At 34.6% G+C, this 21632-nt stretch overlaps 1 protein-coding gene across 1 annotated transcript; it reads left to right on the top strand.

Annotated features, from left to right (window-relative positions):
* Nucleotides 2121–21571, top strand: LOC109823800 (stearoyl-[acyl-carrier-protein] 9-desaturase 5, chloroplastic-like). Its single transcript, XM_020390179.1, has 3 exons — nt 2121–2313; nt 19257–19758; nt 20783–21571. The coding sequence occupies exons 1-3, from the start codon at nt 2198–2200 to the stop codon at nt 21344–21346; spliced, it is 1182 nt and encodes a 393-aa protein (XP_020245768.1). The 5' UTR covers nt 2121–2197; the 3' UTR covers nt 21347–21571.

Here is a 21632-nt window from a genome sequence, read left to right as displayed (position 1 = left end):
GACGACGTTAAGGAAGTTTGTTAAGAGAAATGTAAAGAAAGTTTGTTAAGAGAAATGTAAAAGGTCATGGGATTTTTATGGGACACACTAAAAGTTGAGGGGGATTTTTTAAAGTTGTTGTCATACCAAAGTTGAAAGTGATTATCTACAACACCCAATATTAGGGGGTTTTCTCAAACTAAATTAGTTGAGTGCATTTTCTAAGACAACCCGCCTATTTAAGGGGTTTTCAAAATTTAACACTTCTTTTAAATATGGTTTTTTATGTATTTATCTCTCAAATCTTTAATAATTAAATGTTACTCCATAAAAAATATGAGCAGTTTCAAAATTTTCAAGGACTAATACAGAATTGTTGAAGATTTAGAATCAACGGACTAATTTATAAATAGCATTTTAATATTTATTATTATAAATTACTTATAGTTCTATAAGATGCCTTTAGTTATACAAATTCGACAAGTGACATATACTATAATTAATTAATTCATTAATAATTAATTTAGTTTAATTATGATTGGAATGTAATATAAAAAAATAAGAATAAGAGTAATATTATCCATAGAAAATTTTTCCACAACTCTCACTTTTATGGAGAGTATGATATGATATGATATGTTCGTGTGCTCATGTTTTCTCCCTCCCAACCCCATATTTGAGGGGTTTTCAAAAATTAACACTTTTTTAAATATGGCTTTTTACATATTTGTCTCTCAAATCTTTAATAATTCAATATTACTCCCTAAAATTATGAGCAATTTCAAAATTTTCAGTGACTAATGTAGAATTATTAATGATTTAGAATTAATGGACTAACATCTAAATAACCTTGAAATATTTATTCTTATAAATAGGGGGTGGCGGAAGTGAACCAAATAACTAACAAATAATTCATTAGATGTTCGTCTGAATATTCAATCATATTCGATCCGTGGTTCATTTAACATTAAATAAATAAGTTTTATTATTTGATTAATAAACAAATAGAATTTAGCTAGACGCATATTTGCTTCGTTTGGTCATTAAGTATTCATTTATATTTTACATTTAAATTCTATTAATTTAGCTCAGCGCAAATACTAGACATCCCAAACTTTTGTTACAATCAATCCAATCCAACACGAATAAATAAGAAAATAAAGTCCATGTAATAAGGCCAATTGCTGCTACCCCCTCCCTCATCTAAAAAGTAAATGGACCATATATAAATGTTTATGAGCCCAGCTGATCTTTTATCATTTTCACTTTGGACCTGGTCTCATATCTTTACCCAACTAGAAGATCAGAGAGAGAAAAAGTGAAGGTCTCCATCTCTTCCTTCCCATGTGAGTGCAGCATGGCCCAGCCCCATACTCTCACTGCTCTTCTCAATTTCTCGCGATGCTTTTTCTCTCTCAAGTCCCAGATGCTCTCGGTGATAATCTTTTCTCCGACTCTCTCTCTCTCTCTCTCTCTCTCTCTCTCTCTCTCATTGCTATGACACGTAGATGAGCGAATATTCGCGAATTTTTATCGAACATATACATTAGCTAACGAAATGAATCCGGATCTTGCTTCTTGTTCGAACCGAATTCGAGTTCGAATTCGAATCCTTCAAATTTTTATCGAACATATACATTAGCTAACGAAATGAATCCGGATCTTGCTTCTTGTTCAAACCGAATTCGAGTTCAAATTCGAATCCTTCAATAAGAACGGAATAATTCGAATTCAAACTACGAACTATTCGATCGGATCCAATTCAATTTCACCCCCACTGATAAATTACTTATAGTTCTATAAGATGCTCTTAGTTATACAAATTTGACAAGACGTATAATAATATTCAACTTTGTTTAATTAAGATTAGAATGTAATATAGAAAAAGAATAAAAATAATATTACTCGTAGAGAGTTTTCCCATAACTCTCAATTTTTTTAAAGGGCCTGTGGTATGATGACGTGCTCATGTTTCGTCCTCTCAATTTGCTTCATGGGGCAAAATTATTGCTGTCTAAGAACTTATTGCAATGGGCTTGGGCCTTGAACTAACGCTTCCATGTGGGGCCTATATTAATGAATTAGTCACCTTAATCAAACTGAAAAAAGACAAAATCCCATTCTAATAAAGGTCCTCTTAAATTTCTCTCTCGTAAAACTAAATACCAGCCTCAAGCACAGCGAGAGAACCGAGGAAGAAGAGGAAGAGGCAAAACAAATGGCTCTCAGGACAAATTTCCAACCCAAGCTCTCTCCTTTTCTCTCGAATCCCGTGAAGAAGGATCCCAGATCTCCACTGGTCTCCGTGGCTTCCACCGTCAGATCCTCCAACAGGTGAGTTGCCCATGTTAATCTTAACAACTGATTGATTTGATATGTATTGAGCTGTTTTCTTTGGTGAATCGTGTTCTTGATCCCATTTACCGATATGGGTTTTGGTGATTTTGCTTAGAAGTTAGAATTTGATGACAAAATTGTGATCTTGGATGTTAAATTTAATTATTTTTGAGATCTTTGGAAACTGAGCAGTGCCCAATTTTTTGGGGGGTTAAATTGATATAACACGGGCTTTGGTTATTCTAATCTGAGCATGTTGACGGTTGATGGTGGCTGGGCTTATTGATTATGATGAACAAAATATGTAGCAAGCGGGTTGTTTGCCTGTATACCCCCCCAAATTTGTACTATTTACATATTACCCCCACATCTGCATATTTGCCAAGTACCCCTTCCATTTTAACACTTCTAATTAAGTTCATAAGGATAAATTAGAAACATGCATATTTGGTTATAAGTCGGCAAATAGGATTGATTTGGGGGTAATATAGGAAAGACCTTTTTCTTGGGGGACGGGGGGTTTTTTCCCCCTCTCCACTTTATCCCTTCTCGGTTTGAAATTTAATGTGTTAAATGAAAGGGGTATTTTCTCTCATTGCCGAATGTGGTGGGAAATTAGCAAATATTCAGAGTAGTGGTAACTCTGCTAACAAGCTATATTTGGGGGTATATAAAGGAACCCTTATTAAATTCATATGTACTTGACTATTTTGAGCTGGTTCGTTTGTTGGTGGTTGGGTTAAATGATGAAAAACAAAGTGTGGGGCGCTTTGATTTGGTCAATTGGTACGTTCATGCAGTCTTGGCTGAAGAAGTTGCATGAATTAGTCAAGAGGAATCTCTATGTTGTTGGTTCTATGACATGGCTTGCTGTTAGATTGCTTAAGTTTGTTAGGATGGTGGTTGAAATCTCCTGTTTGTTCTACTAGTATTTTGTGTCGATTGGCGTTTAGTACATAATTTGGTGATGAAATAGTATGGTAGTTTAGCATATTTCTAAGAATTGGATTAATCTGTGATCATTAATAGAGGTTAGATTTCTTTTAGTATTTTGTGATAGAGAAGATGGTTATAGACTTTTGCATGATGTTGTACATGGATGTTAAAATTAAGATGACATGCTACAAGGAATAATTGTGATGAATGATTATGGGACTAAGGGATGAAAGTATTTTAGTGCGTATACATGCTTGTGTGACTAAACAAGAAAATGACAAGCTACAAGGAATAATTATAATGAATGATTATTGGACTAAGGGATGAAAGTGTTTTAGTGCGTATAAATGCTTGTGTGATTAAACAAGAAATATACAAGGAAGGTTTGTTTACTTTTGTTTGATGTCTCCTCGACTTTTCTATGCATGCATATGGGTACTTGCATTTCAATGAAATCAGGTCATCAACTCAATTCTTAGGTGAGTCCTAATGGTGTAGGATTATACTACTTACTTTCAAAAATGTAGTAGAGGTTATGATCATAACAGTGTGTACTACCATTGCATATTAGTATTGGTGCGTTTTGTTTCCAGGCTCTTGTCTCTTTTGTTTATCTGTTCCAGTCTCATGCAACAGTTGATAACCATTCGTATACTCTTACCTTGACAAAGATTTATCAATCAGTCATCACTCGAACCTTGTCCATTAACTTGTTTGTGTAGAACTGAGTGAGTCTTAAACTTAGCTGGCGATGTCCCTGGACCGCAATAATTTTGCTTCAAGGTCGGCTGGAACCAAGTGTGGCTAGTGATTGCATGAGAATACATGGATCTTTCAGATTACTTGAGGTCTTTGAGTAAAAATAATCCAAAATTCAGAACTGGTAAGTTTTAAAAGGTCTTTAGACTCTTTACTCATAGTGTCTAGCAAGGATGCACAGTATATGTGCATCGGCATGTGTACGTCAAGCTTTTACAGAAATGAGCTTGTCTCTGTTTTCTCTTCAAGGGTAAACTCTCAAAATATTTTCAATTTTAAAGGGATAGGTAGACAATGTTGAGCCACTAGGGAAAGGTAGTGTCTTGGACATGGGCCAAGGAAAAAAATTAATGTCGTAGATGTGCTTATCAGGAGAGCAGAATGTGCAATGTATCAATTAACTATATATTTCAATTGTAACATATAGTATGAAACCTTTTAGCCTATGTTCTTGTTGTTGTTGGAGCATTTAACCTTTTAGGTGGTCTTGACCAGCTCAAGATTCACAACGGGAGTGATACCTCATGGTTGATTAGGGGTTTTGCAAAATTCAAAACTAAAGTACTTATCAAAGTTCAATCTGATCATACTTAAGATTTGAGAACACAATGAAATATGTTGGATTAATGTTTAGGAAGAAGAATAATCATTTGCGAAAATAAGTTATAATACTGATTAGAGTTTGCTATCTTTCTGTCTTAAGGGTCTATTTGGTTCACTACTTTTATAGAAAATTTTATAAAACCCCTGATGATGGAAATTTTGTAATTAATTGGTTTATGGAGTTTTCTTAAAATTGTGTTTGGTTCATCTCTCATTTATAGAATAGGGTTTCTATAAAGTGGGAAAAGAGTTTTTTTTTATAGAAATCCAATTCCTCTCATAATGGCCGGGAAACGCATAGAAATTTGACAAACACTCAATTTTTATTCCTTTTTATTCTCGCGGTTTCTATAAAGTGGTATGTTTCCATTTTTTGAGTGGGTGTTCTGCAGCGAACCAAATAAAAGACAAAGAAAGAACCTTCTCATCATTTTGAATTATATGTTTTGTGCTTTTGAACCAAACGTGAAAAGCCATGACCATTTCCTTAAAAATTTATAGAAGCAGATGGAAATCAAATTTTGCCCCCTTTCCTTTCCCTTAAATTTATGGAAAACGAACCAAATAGCCCCGTGGTGTATTACAATAAGAGTAACATGGTTGCACTATCAAGTTTTCTTGTTGATATCATTGGTAGACAATCTAAATTTGTCTTTATTAAGCGTCCTATTGAATCAAAATGGACAATTATTTAAAAAATGGCATTCAATTAGAAAAGGATCAAGTTTGTATTTTATTCATTAAAATCGACCAAGTATCAATCATGTTAGTGATGCAGAACAAAACATGGTTGTTGCATTTTCTTATTTTTAAAATGAGATCGGGATCTTAGCCCCGGATTCATTAATCTAATTAAAATGCTAGGTCCGAAGCAGGTATAGTTCCTCAAAACCCAACCTAAGAACTCTTGGACTTTTGGCAAATCGCAATTTGGATCTGGAACTACCGAATATTGAGACTAGGAGGTAGAGGACGGAGTGAGTTCCATGTATTCTTAGTTGTCTACATTGAGTAGTCATTTTGGCCTGGACATTGTATTAATATGTATAGATCATTAAGTGTTTGAGGGGTATAGTTTTATATTCTAACCATTGTGAAAAGGGAAGTTAAGTTGAACTAATTCACTATGTATTGGAAATCTTGTGACAGACTGTAAGAGTCACAATTCTTTATTGTATGGAATGTCTTACTGGTAAGATTTAAAAGGTTCTTACTAGTAGTGTCTAGCAAGGATATACAGTATGTGTGTGTCTGCATGTGTACGTCAAGCTTTCACAGAAATGAGGTTGTCTCTGCTTTCCCTTCAAAGGTAAACTCTCGGAATATTTCCAAATTTAAAGAGATAGGTAGACAATGTATAGTTATTGGGGTAAGGTAGTGTCTTGAACATGGGTAATAACAAATGTTTTCTTTCAAAAAACAATTGATTGCATTTACAGTTACATGGGAAGCTAAGGTTAAATTAATTCTTAATAAATTTAAGCATAGCATGATTCATTTAATAGAGAGAGATATTTAAGACTTATGATTTAATTAATACTTATCCAAATTCTTGTCGAAATAGAACATCAAACTCGGAAGTTCAATATAAGACTAATAATTATCTGTTAAATTATAACATAGATAAAAATTAAGGAGCTATGATAAAGTCAATACTGATTCAAATGTACATTGACTCATCCAAAACAGAACTCGGACCAGAAGGAAAGTTAAACCATTACAAAACTATACATGTGTTACTCTCATCTTTGTAAAGCTTCTTGTAGTAACTAATCTAAAATTCAATTTTGGACAAAATTGATTAAGAAATCTTTGTAGCATAGTTCAAATGTTGCTTTTACATATTGTATGTATTTATACATTTGTTTTGACGCAACTAATAAGTTTAGTTGCCAAAAAGGCCTCACAGTGCACGTGTGTTTTATAGTCTCCTACATAACTGATGCTGGAGTCTCAGACTTACTGAAAGTGATAGCATCATCTCCACTTGTAAACAAATGGCATTAGTGATCCCTTTTCAAACACTCAAAATCCTTTTACCAAAAACATTTATTAATTGCAATATATGAATTTATCAAAGAACAAAGTTATGAAACTCTGTCATACCAATGTGTCCTAACTACATTCTCATTCCCTTTTGTACGAAAGATCCAATGCAGAAAAGGTGGACTATCTGAAGAGATCTAACATTACAATTGTAATTTTGAAATCAAATGACTCTTGAAAGTCTGACACTTCATATTTGACACTTCGAGCTATATTGATAATAAGGTTAGTTTTATTTACTGCAATGTTCAAACAGTGGTATATCAGCTGCCAGAGCTAAGTGTGCCCTAAGTTATAGCAACAAGTTGACAACTAAATGATAGCTTATCTAACAAGTGGAGTTACTGTAGGAAAAGCTGATCTTAGTGATGTGAACTTAACAAGTTTTGCTGAACAAGGAGAAAACCAGATAGAATGGGAGATTAGAAAACACTTGCATTAAGGCTGGGAATTGGCCTGAGTTCAACCCTGGTCCAAGTTACCCTAATCAGAAAAGCATACAGCATGCAGTGACATAATTGAGGAGGACAATTTGCAAAAATCACATGACAATTTTTTGTTGACTACAACCATCCTTAATCATGCTGAAGGCATTTAAAGTGCATGGCCTGAGGTGTATGAATGAGTTTTATGCTTATAACTCCTTAACCTGAATCTGTTCGAGATTTGTACTTGAATGAGGTTTATGCTCTAACCCTACCTATTGGAGATTTATACAGGAAATATATATCTATATTGTCTTGCATGCTCTAACTCTTTTACCATGTACATTAGCATTAAAATGGACTATTATAAGTCAGCATATCTATTGTAATCACCTTGGTAGAGACCAAAGGCTTCATTGTCTTATAACAAGGTTTGGTTCCGTAATATATATGTTTTACTTCAATATAAATATGACCTAATCTACGTTACCTGGACTCGGGTACGAGTATCCGTTACGGGTGCGGATCAGAGTGTCGGATACGAAATTTTTGAAAAGTTTGGATACGGGGACACCATCCTAAATTTCAACACGGGTACGTGGATACGGCAATAAAAAAATATTAAAAGTTTAATCAACAATTCAACATGTGAAAGCCTTTGTAACTTTTCAGCTTCCATCTTTAACTCTTCATTACCTGCAAGCAATTAACAATTAAATTAACTATAGCAATTTTACTATGTTTAATTTCAAATTCTCAATAAAATAAGCTCATTCCTTAAAATTACTATGTTTAATTTCAAATTCTCAATAAAATAAGCTCATTCCTTAAAATTATAAAGTAAACTCATTTGAAACTTTGACTTTATACCTTAAAATTATAAAGTAAACTCATTTGAAACTTTGACTTTATATTCCACATAAGCATCAAAAAAGAATATATATATTTACAGAATTTACAGAAGGGCCTTGAGCAAGAAACTCTGGCCATGCACCATAAAAACAATAACCGGGCCTCATTGACATTCAATCCTCAAATTTTATGTCTCAATACCACAAAAATTTACAGAATATCTATATTTACGGCCCAACTTGAAGCCCAACGCCACACAATCCCCATATAAAATCCAAATAATACCCCAGCTCCTCCAGAACCCTAGAGCCTCATTCCCTCTCCCCGTAGCCGCCGCCGTAGCAGCCGAAGCAAGCAAGCGAAGAGATGTTGCCAAAGTTCGATCCCTCCCAGGTCGTGGACGTGTACGTCAGGGTCATCGGCGGTGAAGATGTTGCCAAAGTTCGATCCCTCCCAGGTCGTGGACGTGTACGTCAGGGTCATCGGCGGTGAGGTGGGGGCTGCGAGCTCCCTGGCCTCGAAGATCAGGCCCTTCTTCCTCAAGAACCGCATGTACGTCGGGGCCCTTCTTTCATGTTTTCTTTCTCTATTTTGTTGGTTTTTCGATTCACACACCTCGCCGTATCCGAGTGCCAACCATCGTATCCTACCCGTATTTCATACATGGATCTATGTCGGTCGTATCGACGCTGGTACGACAGTCAAACCACGGTGTCCGAGTAACGAAGTACCTAATTTCCTTATCTGCCTGCCTATCTTGACATGATAAATTCAAAATACCTTATATGTTACTTATTAGGGGTTTTATATTTCTATTTTATCATCCACATCCGGGAAAAAAAGTAATGTTCCACTCCTATCAAGACTCAAAAAAAATCACATGAGATGAGATCAAGTGGCATCTCTCAACAACAACAACAACAACAAAATCACATGAGATGAGATCAAGTAATGCCACTGGAATTTGGTACAGGGTTCCCCAAATAGCTTATGAGTCAACAGAGGAGTGGAATGTAGCAGAGTTGCAATGAGTAAAAGAATAAAGTTGGTCTCTCTACTTGATTTCAGTACAATATAGGCAGTGTAGCTTATCATGGTCAAGCATAACTTGTAAGTTAATAGCTAAGTGTATCTCAATAAGAAAGTGTGGAGTGCGCAATAAGCTCAGTTCCTAAAAACAACACCAGGACTAAATGTTGTACTAAAAGTGAGAAAATTAGATGCTTACAATTGTTAAGCAGTCACTTGCATCAAGGCATTAGCCATGATTGCATCAAGGTATTATTCAGGATATATATTCAGCAAATGCACATGTTTTATGCACCCAAAAACGTGCCATATGCATCAACTAGCGATGAATTTAAATGAATAAAGGCTATGTGCTATCATTATGTGAACAAGTTGCATAGTCACTTGCAGTGAAATGATTATATGAACAAATATACATTCTTCATCCTTTGAAAGGCCATCCTATTACCTAATTTACTTCTCTTATATTATGAATAAAGAGAGAAGAAGAAGGCATATACCATCTGAGGAAGCATATAACCAAGCAAGCATTGCACTAGATTTGAGAACTTTACTACAAGTAATTTTCAAGTCTTTGTCGGTCCAAAGACAAAAAAGATAGCATGTAATGGAAACGGCAAAGGAAAATGGTGGCTACAATTTGGGCAGCATTTATTTAGTTGCAACCAGTGTTTTAAATATCGGCCGACATGTCGGACATGTCGGCCGATATAGCGGATTGAGGGGTCCAACGACACAAATCGGGGAAAAACAAGTCGCATATCGTTTTTTACCGACATATCGGCCATATCGGCGAAAAATCGGCCATATCGGCCGATTTTCTTGTTTGGAAAATCGGCCATATCGGCCGATTTTCCTGTTTTTTCTTTTTTTCTTCTCCACACGTGAATGTTTGGTTTGTGGACTATTTTGATTAATAATAGGCTAATGATTACTTGATGTTTGATCACTTGATTAATAATAGGCTAACTGATTAATAATAGGCTAATGATTATTGATTAATAAGGAGAGATTTATTTTATTTTAAATGTGCATATGAATGTTGAAATGTGCAGAGTCATGAAGTTATGAATTTAGGAATGCTTAGATAGTTAGATTACATTTAGGGCATGATATTATACATATGTGGATCACCCGATATGGCAATCCGATATTTAGTCCATGTCCCCCGATATATCCCCGATTTCCGCTATCCGACATGGATTTCAGCCGTCCGACATGAACCCGACATCCGATATTTAAAACCTTGGTTGCAACCTACTAGTGAAGATCATGATACATAACTGTTTTATACTGATTAGTTATCCTAAATTACTATTTCATTATGCTTCTTTGTGTGTTACATACTATATGTGCCTATTACTTTGCTTAAGTTGACGGCTGATTGACATGGAAATTCCACAGACAATAACCATGAAAATATGAATTTAAAATATCAACACAAATTGAGTGGTGATATATTTAAATTGAATAGTTACCAATATCATAGGGTATGAAACATCTGTCATAATGGTCAGACGTGGAAGATTATTTTTTTTCCACGTACTTTTTCCAAGCCCCTATCTGCCTATTGTTCCCCCTAAACTGTTCTGTATGCGAAAGTAGTCAAGATTTTGCTTATTACTATGGCCAAAGCCAATGATGACAACCACATGATTGGATTTTTCCGACTCTGCAGGTGGAGTCTTGAATATTTGCTGTAAACCTTAGTGCAAATGAATAACTATTTGATGAATAAAGATTCATTGAGTTTTGATAAGTTATGCAAGATGGAGATTGCAAATAATAATACATGTGTGTTCTCTGGAATTGAACCTGAGAGCTATCCTCATTTGTAAATATAAGAACCGTAAATTAACAGTGAAAGTAATGTTAAAAAGTGGTCAAACTCACATCACTTTAGCACGAAAAACTCGGGACTAACATATAATGCAGTAAGAATAGGATTTTTAATCAACTGTCATAGCATATCATCTTCATTCATTGAGCAATAACACCATAAGCGTTGATTTCGCAAATTCTTGTCTGCTAAAAAACAAAAAGGTTGACCTTTTGTCCATTACAAATCAAAAAGTAAAAAGTGAAAATGTAACATTTACCTTGGCACAAGGATTTCGCAAATCCTTGTGTGCTAAAAAAACAAAAAGGTTAACCTTTTGCCTGTTATGGATTGAAAAGTAAAAGGTGAAAATGTGACATTTACCTCGACACGGGGCAAATTTAAGTGTCTCATTTTAGTGTTCGGATAGTTCTTTTATAAAGATAATACCAAGTCTCAAAATATATTTGAGTGCAGCAATGGTCTTGTCCGTGTAGCAGTTCGTTGCATCATAGTTTGTCGATTGAAAGTTGAAATGATCGAGGAAGCCGTTGATAATTTTCTTGGATTGATAAACGTGGAAGATTAAGTCTTTTTATACCACTTGTAACTTCAATGCAAGATAAGGCACTATAAACCCAACAAGCGCCTTCAACCAAAAAAAAATGTCATCAATGTTTATTGTTTCCTTTCAATATATATCATAATAATACAGATATTGACTCTTTAGATCCATAAATAACCAGGGTTAGTTACAGCTATAAAGATTTGTGTAATGATACTTAAACAACACGAATGACTCTGAAATCTAATGGGCTTGCACTAGGATTTTTTTTTGGAAAATTAACCTGAAATGTCATATTTTCCTATTATTGTTAGTAAAATTAAGTAAAAAAAATACGTTAGGTTTAAAAATTTTATACAAGATAAAACAAGAATTGAGGACTCCGACCTAGACCAGGTTGTAAGGAAAAAAATAAAGCTAGTAAGTTTCATGGGATAAATTTAATTAGAGGGTTTAATGGGAAAAGTTAGGGAGTACAGTGTGAAAATCAAAGTTTAGAGTTCTATGGGAATCGGCCCACGTTTTATTTTTATCTTCTTCCTATTCCAAGCATAGTCGTGCTTGTTTATGAGAAGAGTTAAGTTAGACCTCTAATTCCTATCCAAAGAAATTCCCATATACTTGGCTCTCATGTGCGAAATAATTTCTACACATAAAGTTGGGTTTAAGCTATTCCTCTACTAACTATGGCCTCTTCTTTTTTCTTTTTCTAAAACCTGTTGAAGTTTTTAATATATATACCTTCTAATTTATGTTTGATTTTGACTGTTGTCAAATTACCTTCTCAGCATATCAACAACAATAAGATGGTTGATCCATGTTTCAAATTAAGCTAAGCATAATTTTACAAACCAGAATATTAGTAGAGTTAGAATTCGATCTAGTTCATGATAACATTGTTTTAATTAGAACATTAATAAATCATAGTTTCTAATACCTTAATTAACCCTTAAAGTTTTAAACCATTAAACATAATACAACCATCATATATATCTTTGTGTTTTTAAGCTTATACCAACTGATTTTGTTCAAATTTTGCCGCAACACAATCGATTATTCAAATTGGACAATTAATTAGTAATTGTGCATGCCGTTTTTGAAAGTGCAAACTTGAAAAGTTTGTTAAATTATACTTCAAAGAATCATATACAAATCCTTGATTTGCATTAGTGGTATTTGAATTTTTTTTAAATCCCAACTTCTGAATTTATAAAAAAAATTGCAAAAGCAAAAGACACTCCTAGAAGCATCCTATATTAGTGTTGATATTGGCAATAATAACTCATAGTTTCTCAAGATGAAAGTGATAGTGGTGAATTGTATTGGTAAGCTTATTGATACCAATTCAATAAGGTTTTAAAACGCTAATAATGTTAGGTTTGGAAATTCATACACTATCACGTTATGTTTGAAAGTACTCAAGTTTTCCATAAAATAGTGTATCAAATACACGTTTAGTCAACAGGAAAACCCTCAAAAGAAAATGAAAGAAAGATAACAACTCAAACATAGTGACAACCCATTAGAGAGAACTGTAAAGGAGAGAAACCATAATAATAATCATCATTTTAGATTACATAAGAGACCTAAAAAAATACAATATGCAAAGCAAAAGAACTCTCATATGGTCAGCAAAGTACAATTTTATGTTCAACAAATAATGCTCTTAGTCATCCCTTTACATAATCACAACTCTTAATTCCATATCACAAGAATGAGCAAATCAAAATAATATGAAGATTGGATGGGGAGAAAGTTCACCAGAGATATTTGTGCAATTGACCGTGTGAGGTTAACAGTTAGCCTAACTAGAGTTAAAACATCAGACGGGAGACTAACAGAGGTTTTACTTAAAAGATATAATATAATTTGAGGGACCTAATACCGATTATAATGATTTGAAGCACTAATTTCAAAATATTGAAGATTTGAGGGACCAATATCCGATAAGCCCTATCTAAAAACCCTCTCACACCGTAGTTAATTGTAGAAGTGTAAACTGTGAAACCAACATAGAGTGTGATCCAATTGGCACTAAGGGGTGGATTAGAAAGGTTGGTGTAGGTAATTTTTTTCTAAAGGGAAAATGCAAGTTAAGATCTTATCAAAATCCCCTTGATTTTGAACATCATTGAGAAATCCCTCATCCCTTCACTTCTTCTCGTTATGCTTAGCCACATCTATATCCATGTCCCTTGTAGAAGCTTGCATGAAAGGAAAAACCCGTTGATCATAAACTTAAACCTTGCAATAATTTTGTTGCTAAGATGCAACGAAAGCTTGACCCTAAAAGTAAATTTTAGGAAGATATTGTTTGAGTTAAAAATGTTAATTGCTTACTATTTGTTAACTTGGAGGAATGAGATTTTGCTTTTTGGGAGGCAAGGGTATTTGTAGCCCTAGAATTTAGGTAAGTCCACTAACCCCCACCCCCCCCCCCCCATACAAAAAAAAAAAAAAATAAAAAAAATTAAGTTTTGTATCCAACCCCCAATACTTTGTACTGATTATTAACTGAGTTCATATGAACTCTACACACATAGTGTTGATGCAAGGAAAAAATTTAATAGATTGAGTTCGCTCAATTGGATCAGCTGATGAGGGCCTTGTGATCTTTCTTGATTAATCTGCGCTTAAGGTTCCCTTTGATACATTGAAAAATCATTAGATTGACGAATGTGGGCTAACCCCCAATGCCCCTCTGCTACATAAGTAACACTCTTGATGATGAAGTCAAAGTAGTAGGTATTTAAGTTAAGATTTTGAGAGGAGAATTCTTGAGTGAAGGCTAGCAGTGCATGCCTTGCTAGAGATTCCCGATTGTCTTGTAGGTTAGATGGTATATTTTTACTAATTGTCTAGGTAGATCAGGTAGTACACGTGGCACCATCCTAATGGGCAAGGTAGGTATGGTAGTTACTTAGCAAGCAAGTGAGACCACTTGTCATGGTTCCATTAGTGTAGGAAGGTATAATCGACATGTGTAGATCATGTAAGTTATGAAAGCTGGCAATCAAAGAGATTGGTTACCGATTGATATCTTCTAATATGGTATGTTGAGGAGTAATATGATTCGAATCAATCATTTTTAATTAGGCAAACCACCATAAAACTAGGCCAAGTGAGCATGATGCATGGATAATCGAATTAAAGTAAGTTCAGTTGTAATGGGCCATCACCGTTCTATTCAGACTTTCAAGTCAAGTCCATAGGTTGCAATCGGGGTATAAGCTAAGTGCGGATGTCTCAAACTTTACTGGGTTAAATTGATTAGCTTTTAACCGAGTTGTCTGCTGACGTGGCATGGTCCAGCTGGCTTAATTGTAAATTTTGGTTATATGCATAACATCGAGGAAAGAAGAGAGAGAGAAGTAAAGACGGTGATTCTAAGTGAGAGAGAGAGAGAGTACTCCAACATGTGAGTCTCAAACCTAAAGTTCTGTTGTGTTATAGTCTATACATCGTAGAACCCAGAACAACTTTATTAATGGGGTAAAAAGACATCCCCTCAATTTTTTTCATTACCTACAATTTTCTTAACAGTGAAAAATGGAAAAGAATTTTCCATAGCTTGTTTTTATGCGCCTCTAAATACAGAATTGTCATCATATTAGCTTCTTGAAAATTAAATGGCTCCACTCGGATTTTATGGTAATTGGAGAGCTTTCAGTTATTCCAGTCCTTATTATCGCTTCAATTTGTAACCACATTAGATTTTTCACCATTATCTTGAAAACCAATTCTATTTCTATATATGCTAAAGTTAATGGAAGATGAATAGTGCTTTTGAATAGTACCTTTCATTAATTTTAGTACATTGTTATATACAAAAATGTATAAGGGTATCTTTATCTCTAAACCCAAAGTTTTGCCTCTATTTAAACCACCCACTTCTAAATAACTCTTTGACCAAACGTAGTTCACCGGATTATTTTTAAATCCACATTGTATTTTCAGTAGTTTAAGTATACGAAAATTTACATTATTTTATAGTAACCAGCTATATTTTTGTTTGAAATGGTTACGCGCATGGTGTATTTTTAAGCTAAATGATTAAACCATTATTATTATTATTATTGGCTTTTCCCCACTAATGTCGTGACATTGAGAGTTGTATTTGGGTTTTTTTCTATAAACCCATAATCATACCCTCATTTATTATAATCACTCCCACTTTCAAAATGTGATTTTGTGTATATAAATCTAAAGTTAATCCTTATTTATTTTTAACCCACCCACTTCCATAATCACTCTAAAACACAAAATTTTTTACTGAATTAATTTCGAATCCGCTTTATGTTTTTGGGTATAACAGTGCAACTCTTTTTTGTTATAACTTGCTATGTTTTTGTTACAAGGGGTAAGGTATTTTTGTGTATATGTAAACCAAATGCTCAAATTGTTTTTTTTTTTTTTTGCTTTTCTCATACTAATGCTCCAACTTCATGAACGGTATAACCCAAAGTTTTACCTTCATATTTCTAAATCCACTCATTTAGTCGTTAAGTATTTCTTGGCTTCTTCACACTAATATCTGCAGCATCGCACTGGTCAATTTGCTCGTTTTGTCCTAAAGGGCAAAAATTAATGTCGTAGATCTGCTTATTAGGATAGCAGACTATAAAAATACATTGATTAACCATACATTTCAATTGTAGCATGTAGTATGCAACCTTTTAGCTGACCGCATAAGCTTGGGATAAAAGCTATGTTCTTAGTGTTGGAGCATTTAACCTTTTATATGATCTTGAGCTGCCCAAGATTCACAACGAGAGTGATATCTCATGGTTGATTTGGGGATTCACAAGATTCAAACAAAATTACTAATCAAAGTTCAATTTGATTGTTCCTAAGATTTGAGAACACAATGAAATATGTTGATTACTTTCTAGGAAGAAGGATAATCATTTGCGAGATAAGTTATAATACTACTAGAGATCACTATCTTTTTGTCTTAGTAACAATATTAACATGGTTGCACTATCAATTTTTGTTGTTGATTTCATTAAATAGAAAATTTAAATACATCTTTATTAAGTGTCTTGTTGAATCAAAATGGACAAATATTTTAAACAGAAGGCATTTAATTAGAAAAGGGCCGAGTTTGTATTTTATTTATTAAAACCAACCAAGTTTTCATCATATTAGCGATGCGGGACAAAACACGGTGGTTGTATTTTCTTCTTCTTAAAAAGATACCCATTGTATTAATATAATTAAAATGCTAGGTCCAAAGCAAGTATAGTTCCTCAAAACCCAAGAACTCTTGGCTTTTGGCGAATCCCACTTTGGATCCAGAATTGGCGACTATTGAGACCGAGGTTGCACACAATCACAGTTCTGGGGACTAGTGATGGGAAGGATAGGTAGAGGACGGAGTGAGTTCCATGTGTTCTTAGTTGTCTACATCGAGTATTCATTTTGGAGTGAACATTGTATTCATATGTATAGGTCATTGTGTGTTGAGGGATATAGTATTATATTGTAACAGTTATAAAAGGGTAGTTAGGTTGAAATAATTCACTGTGTATAACAAGATTGGAAGTCTCGTGACAGACTGTAAGAGCACAATTCTTTATTGAGTGCCTTGGCCTGTAAAATCAGCATCATAGAAAAAGAATTGTGGGGTTTAATATGTATCAAGTAGGAAATTGAGATTCAAGAATGAGTACCTCAAGAATGAAGGGGAGAAGCAAACTGCCATGATGTACAAACATGAGCCATGTAGATTTGAGGCTGGATATGAAATGGACTGGAGTTTTTCTGCCTGATGGTAAATCCGGAAAGGGGCCTCAGGAATTGAGTCCGTGAAGTGCACAATGCGTATGCTGTTATGGTTAGAGTAGAATCAACTAAAGAAAATTTTAATATTGTTTAGCAGGAAAAGTTATCCTACAGGATTAAATTTATAGTACTCTTCACTTGAATCTTTATGTGGATGATTAAATACATTATCATAAATGTTTGAATATGTGGCCATACATGCCACCTTTGGCTGCACAAAACACACGATCATGGGGCTATGTTGCTGTATATACCATTTATTCAGGCACACATTTTGTTGAAACTACGTATGCAGGTATGTGTATTATGTCAGATTGAGATATTTTTTAGACCCAGAGCAATCCATTTAACTTAAAGCCTAATTATCCATTCTTCTTATATACCACTATATTCCCTTTGTCGTTTTCTCTTCCCGATGAACCATTATTTTTTTAGATGATGCTTAGTTTTTCCATGCATTTGATAATTTGAGTATTGGTAGTGGGTATGGTTAAATTGTAGAGGTCAAATTATAATCATGTTCACATTTTATTTGTTAGTACTTGTTCTTTTTACTTTACTGGTTCACATTTTGTTATTAGTACTTGTTCTATTTACATCCTCCTTAGCATTACAAGAATGGATAAATTAATTGTAGTTGCTTTGAATGGTGAACGACTGTGATGCATTGAAAGATTAAGAAACAGGAAGCCTGATGGTCCTAATCTTCTGAGTATTAAAGAAATTGTTGCTTGAGGTAGGAAGTTACAAAAAGATTTCATATTTTGGTTTAACCATTTCAATGATATCAGCATCTCCTGCCAGAAATTAGCAAATTAGTGCCTATCAGACATGGATGAAATTGTCACCCACTGAAGGGGGCACGAAAATCATTCAGTTTTCCTCTCAGGCTTTAACTCCTTATAGGCAAACCACCATCTTTCCTTGGTACACATTTTTCAAATCTGGGGGAATTTTGGATGTTGCTAGGGTGCAAGAGCTTATGATGCAACACTGTCCTAGTAATATTATTAGCCGCTTGTATATAGCTTACTTGGCTAGGAATCAAGCACCAATTTTAGGGTTGATGTCAGGTTGACAAAAATTGTTAAATCTTGTTTTCTAATCGAAGTAATTTTTCATGGAGCCTGTGCAGTTGATGGTCCCTTCCAATGGTCTAAATGATGATCACCGGTGCTCTATAAAGCAGGATACATCCAAGCGAAAGATATTTCTTGTCCAGTTTACTTATTGTAGAACATAAGTCACTAGCTTAGAATGAGGATTGTGTATTATCACTGAAAGTCAATCTCCTCTCCCCACAAGCACAGTTTCACATTGCCAGTTTACTTATTGCAGGCCTAAGTTCATTCTATAAACATTCACTTGCATCCATCTTTCAGTGCATTTGTGTGTGTGTGCGCGCGCGCAAAAATTAATTGCTAAACTCTTAGGTAGTTTTCCTTGAACTTGGAGAACTAATATTAATATTTAGACAGCACCAAGTCATCTTCATAAAGCCTAATTTTGTTGTTGAGACACGAATTAGTTAGAAGCTGTGATATTTTTTAATGAGCATTTTAAGTTATTTCCGTCAGAAGCAACTCTCCGTTTAGTGACTTTAGTCTCTTGGTCATTTTCTAATTAGAACAAATCTTGCTTGACATAAGTTTGACTGCTTGTCCTAATTTTTTTTCCTCCTGATCTTTTTGGTGCCTTGGGATCTACAGCAGACAAGCTGGGATATCTTTCAGGAGATCCTGTATGAAAACTTCTTTACCTATCCTGTTTCTATTACGATTATATTTTCTATCAAATGTTCTTATATGAAGATTGCTAAGTCTTCTTCATGATATCTTTCTCTAGAATCGTTTTTAACAAGTGGATTACTTTTCTTGCCTTTGCTATTTCCTTCGCTCATTCTTCTGAGTGCAAATATCAGCGCCATACCATCGCTTTGATCCTCTTTATTAATACCTTATAGTGGTGGTCAATGTGGCTTTAGTTTCAATTATCACTTCAACAATAATTATTGTGTAGATAGCTCTCCTTCAATTTTGATGGTCAACTAACATGAAATTACAAGTCTTTAATGGTAGTTATTGAAAATTTATTTCTGACATACTTTTTTTAATGGAATCAGGGTAGATTCTTCAAAGAAGCTCTTCACTCCTCCCCGTGAGGTCCATGTTCAAGTCACCCACTCCCTCCCCCCTCAAAAGATTGAGATTTTCAAATCCTTAGAAGACTGGGCAGAAAACAATCTCTTGGCACTTCTTAAGCCTGTCCATACTAATTGGCAGCCGCAAGATTTTCTTCCAGAGCCTTCTTCAGAGGGATTCTACGATGAAGTAAAGGATCTCAGAGAGAGGACCAAGGAGATACCTGATGACTACTTTGTTTGCTTGGTTGGAGATATGATTACTGAAGAGGCTCTCCCTACATACCAAACAATGTTGAATACTCTCGATGGAGTCAGAGATGAAACTGGTGCAAGCCTTACTTCTTGGGCTGTTTGGACTCGGGCTTGGACTGCCGAAGAGAATAGGCACGGAGATCTTCTCAATAAGTATCTGTACCTTACTGGAAGAGTTGACATGAGACAAATTGAGAAAACTATCCAGTATCTGATAGGTTCAGGAATGGTAATTTTCTATTCATTCTGATTTTTTATGGATTTTTATAATTCATGCTCTACTTTGTTAAATTATTGCTCTCAGAGATCAAGTTTACTAATAACACCGATTAAAATGGAAAAAAAACACAATTTATGAACTTGCATATAGTCGTAGTTTAGGTGTTTGTTCCTGATGTAATTGTAGTTTTAAAGTTATCCGGTAGCATGACTTGAAGGGTCCATAAGTACTTTTAGAGTTAGCTACAGCAGACAGAATCAGACATTCTAAGGTTTTGTATATATGTAGAACTAATAAGCACCTGTTTAGATAAAGGAGATTAGAACTTTTCTTTGATTATCCATTATCAATATTTGCTTATCATCACACACATTGTCTGCATTGTCAATAATTGATTTTTCATCACAATACATAAAGGAAAAAATTGTCCAAAACATTTCATGTAAGAAGCACATGAAATTGTCCAAAACATTTCATGGTAGTTTAGTGAAAAAATTCATGGTAGTTTTCTCTTATAAAAAAGGGTAATTTGCACTTAAATACCCCCAAAGTTCACTCTATTTTTAACATTGGTACCCCACAGTTTCTTCTTGCCATAAAAGATACCCCAAAATTTACTCTATTTTTAACTTTGACAATTTCTTTGGCCCAAAAAATACCCCCAAGTTAAGCAAAGTTTACCTTTGATACCCCAAACTTAAACAAAAATTCAAAAAAAAAAAAATTAAGTTTGGCTATGAAAGTTAAATTTTGTAGAATTGGGTGTCAGATTTTAAATTTATTAAACTTTAGGGGATTTTTGGGCAAAATAAAACTTTTGGGAGAGTTAAATTTTGTTGAACTTTGGGGTATTATTTGGGCAAAAAAACTTTGGGGCATCAAAGTTAAAAATCATGTAAAGTTTGGGGTATTTAAGTGGAAAAAGTTTTTAAGTTTTGTGCAAAACCTCCTAAAGTTCATGGTAGTTTTGTAAAATTTACCCTACATTCAGTTTATGAATATGCTTATATCTCTCTCCTTGTGTGTGCTTCAGGATCCGAGGACAGAAAACAACCCATACCTTGGATTCATCTATACATCATTCCAAGAGCGAGCAACCTTCATATCCCACGGAAACACAGCCAACCACGCCCGACAATATGGTGATCTAAGGCTTGCTCAAATTTGTGGCACAATCGCTGCCGACGAGAAACGCCATGAGGCCGCATACACAAAAATTGTAGAGAAACTCTTCGAGGTGGACCCTGATGACACAATGCTTGCTTTCGCCGACATGATGAGGAAAAAAATCTCGATGCCTGCTCATTTGATGTATGATGGTCGTGATGATAATTTATTTGGGAATTTCTCAGCTGTTGCACAAAGGCTTGGTGTTTATACTGCGAAGGATTATGCGGATATTCTTGAGCATCTTGTTGGAAGATGGAAGTTGGAGGGTATTTTGGGGCTTTCAGGTGAAGGGAAAAGAGCTCAAGATTTTGTGTGCACGCTTGCTCCAAGGATTAGGAGGCTTGAGGAGAGGGCTGAGTCGAGGAAGACAAAGCGAGCGGAGATGATGCCCTTTAGTTGGATTTTTGACAGGAAAGTGCAACTTTGAGGATGAGAACAATATTTGTTTGATTTTATATGTAGGTCTGTGAGGGTGTTTGTTATAAATGCATGCATTTTTTTTGTGTTGCATGTCGGAGAGTTGGTTTGCTAGAGCCTTCAGATGCTATCTTTACGTTACAATTTGTGATGAGAATGGTCTATTATGTTTTTGGGTGTAACTTCTCTGAATGTCTATGGGAAAACTTGTATATCATGTATTTTTTAAGCGTGATGTTAGATAAGTTAAATATTGAAATTGGATAAGTTAAGTTATCAATATTCATCAAGTGTTG

The sequence above is a fragment of the Asparagus officinalis genome, chromosome 9 (genome assembly GCF_001876935.1).
Source record: "Asparagus officinalis chromosome 9, Aspof.V1, whole genome shotgun sequence".
Taxonomy (NCBI): Eukaryota; Viridiplantae; Streptophyta; class Magnoliopsida; order Asparagales; family Asparagaceae; genus Asparagus; species Asparagus officinalis.
This window is presented reverse-complemented; position numbering and strand designations above follow the sequence as displayed.

Bases quoted from the DNA above. Each gene is read 5' to 3' on its own strand.
- LOC109823800 (XM_020390179.1), top strand. From the start codon at position 2,198: ATGGCTCTCAGGACAAATTTCCAACCCAAGCTCTCTCCTTTTCTCTCG. The intron at 2,314-19,256 runs GTGAGTTGCCCA...TAATGGAATCAG, and splicing joins ACCGTCAGATCCTCCAACAG to GGTAGATTCTTCAAAGAAGC. The intron at 19,759-20,782 runs GTAATTTTCTAT...TGTGTGCTTCAG, and splicing joins ATCTGATAGGTTCAGGAATG to GATCCGAGGACAGAAAACAA.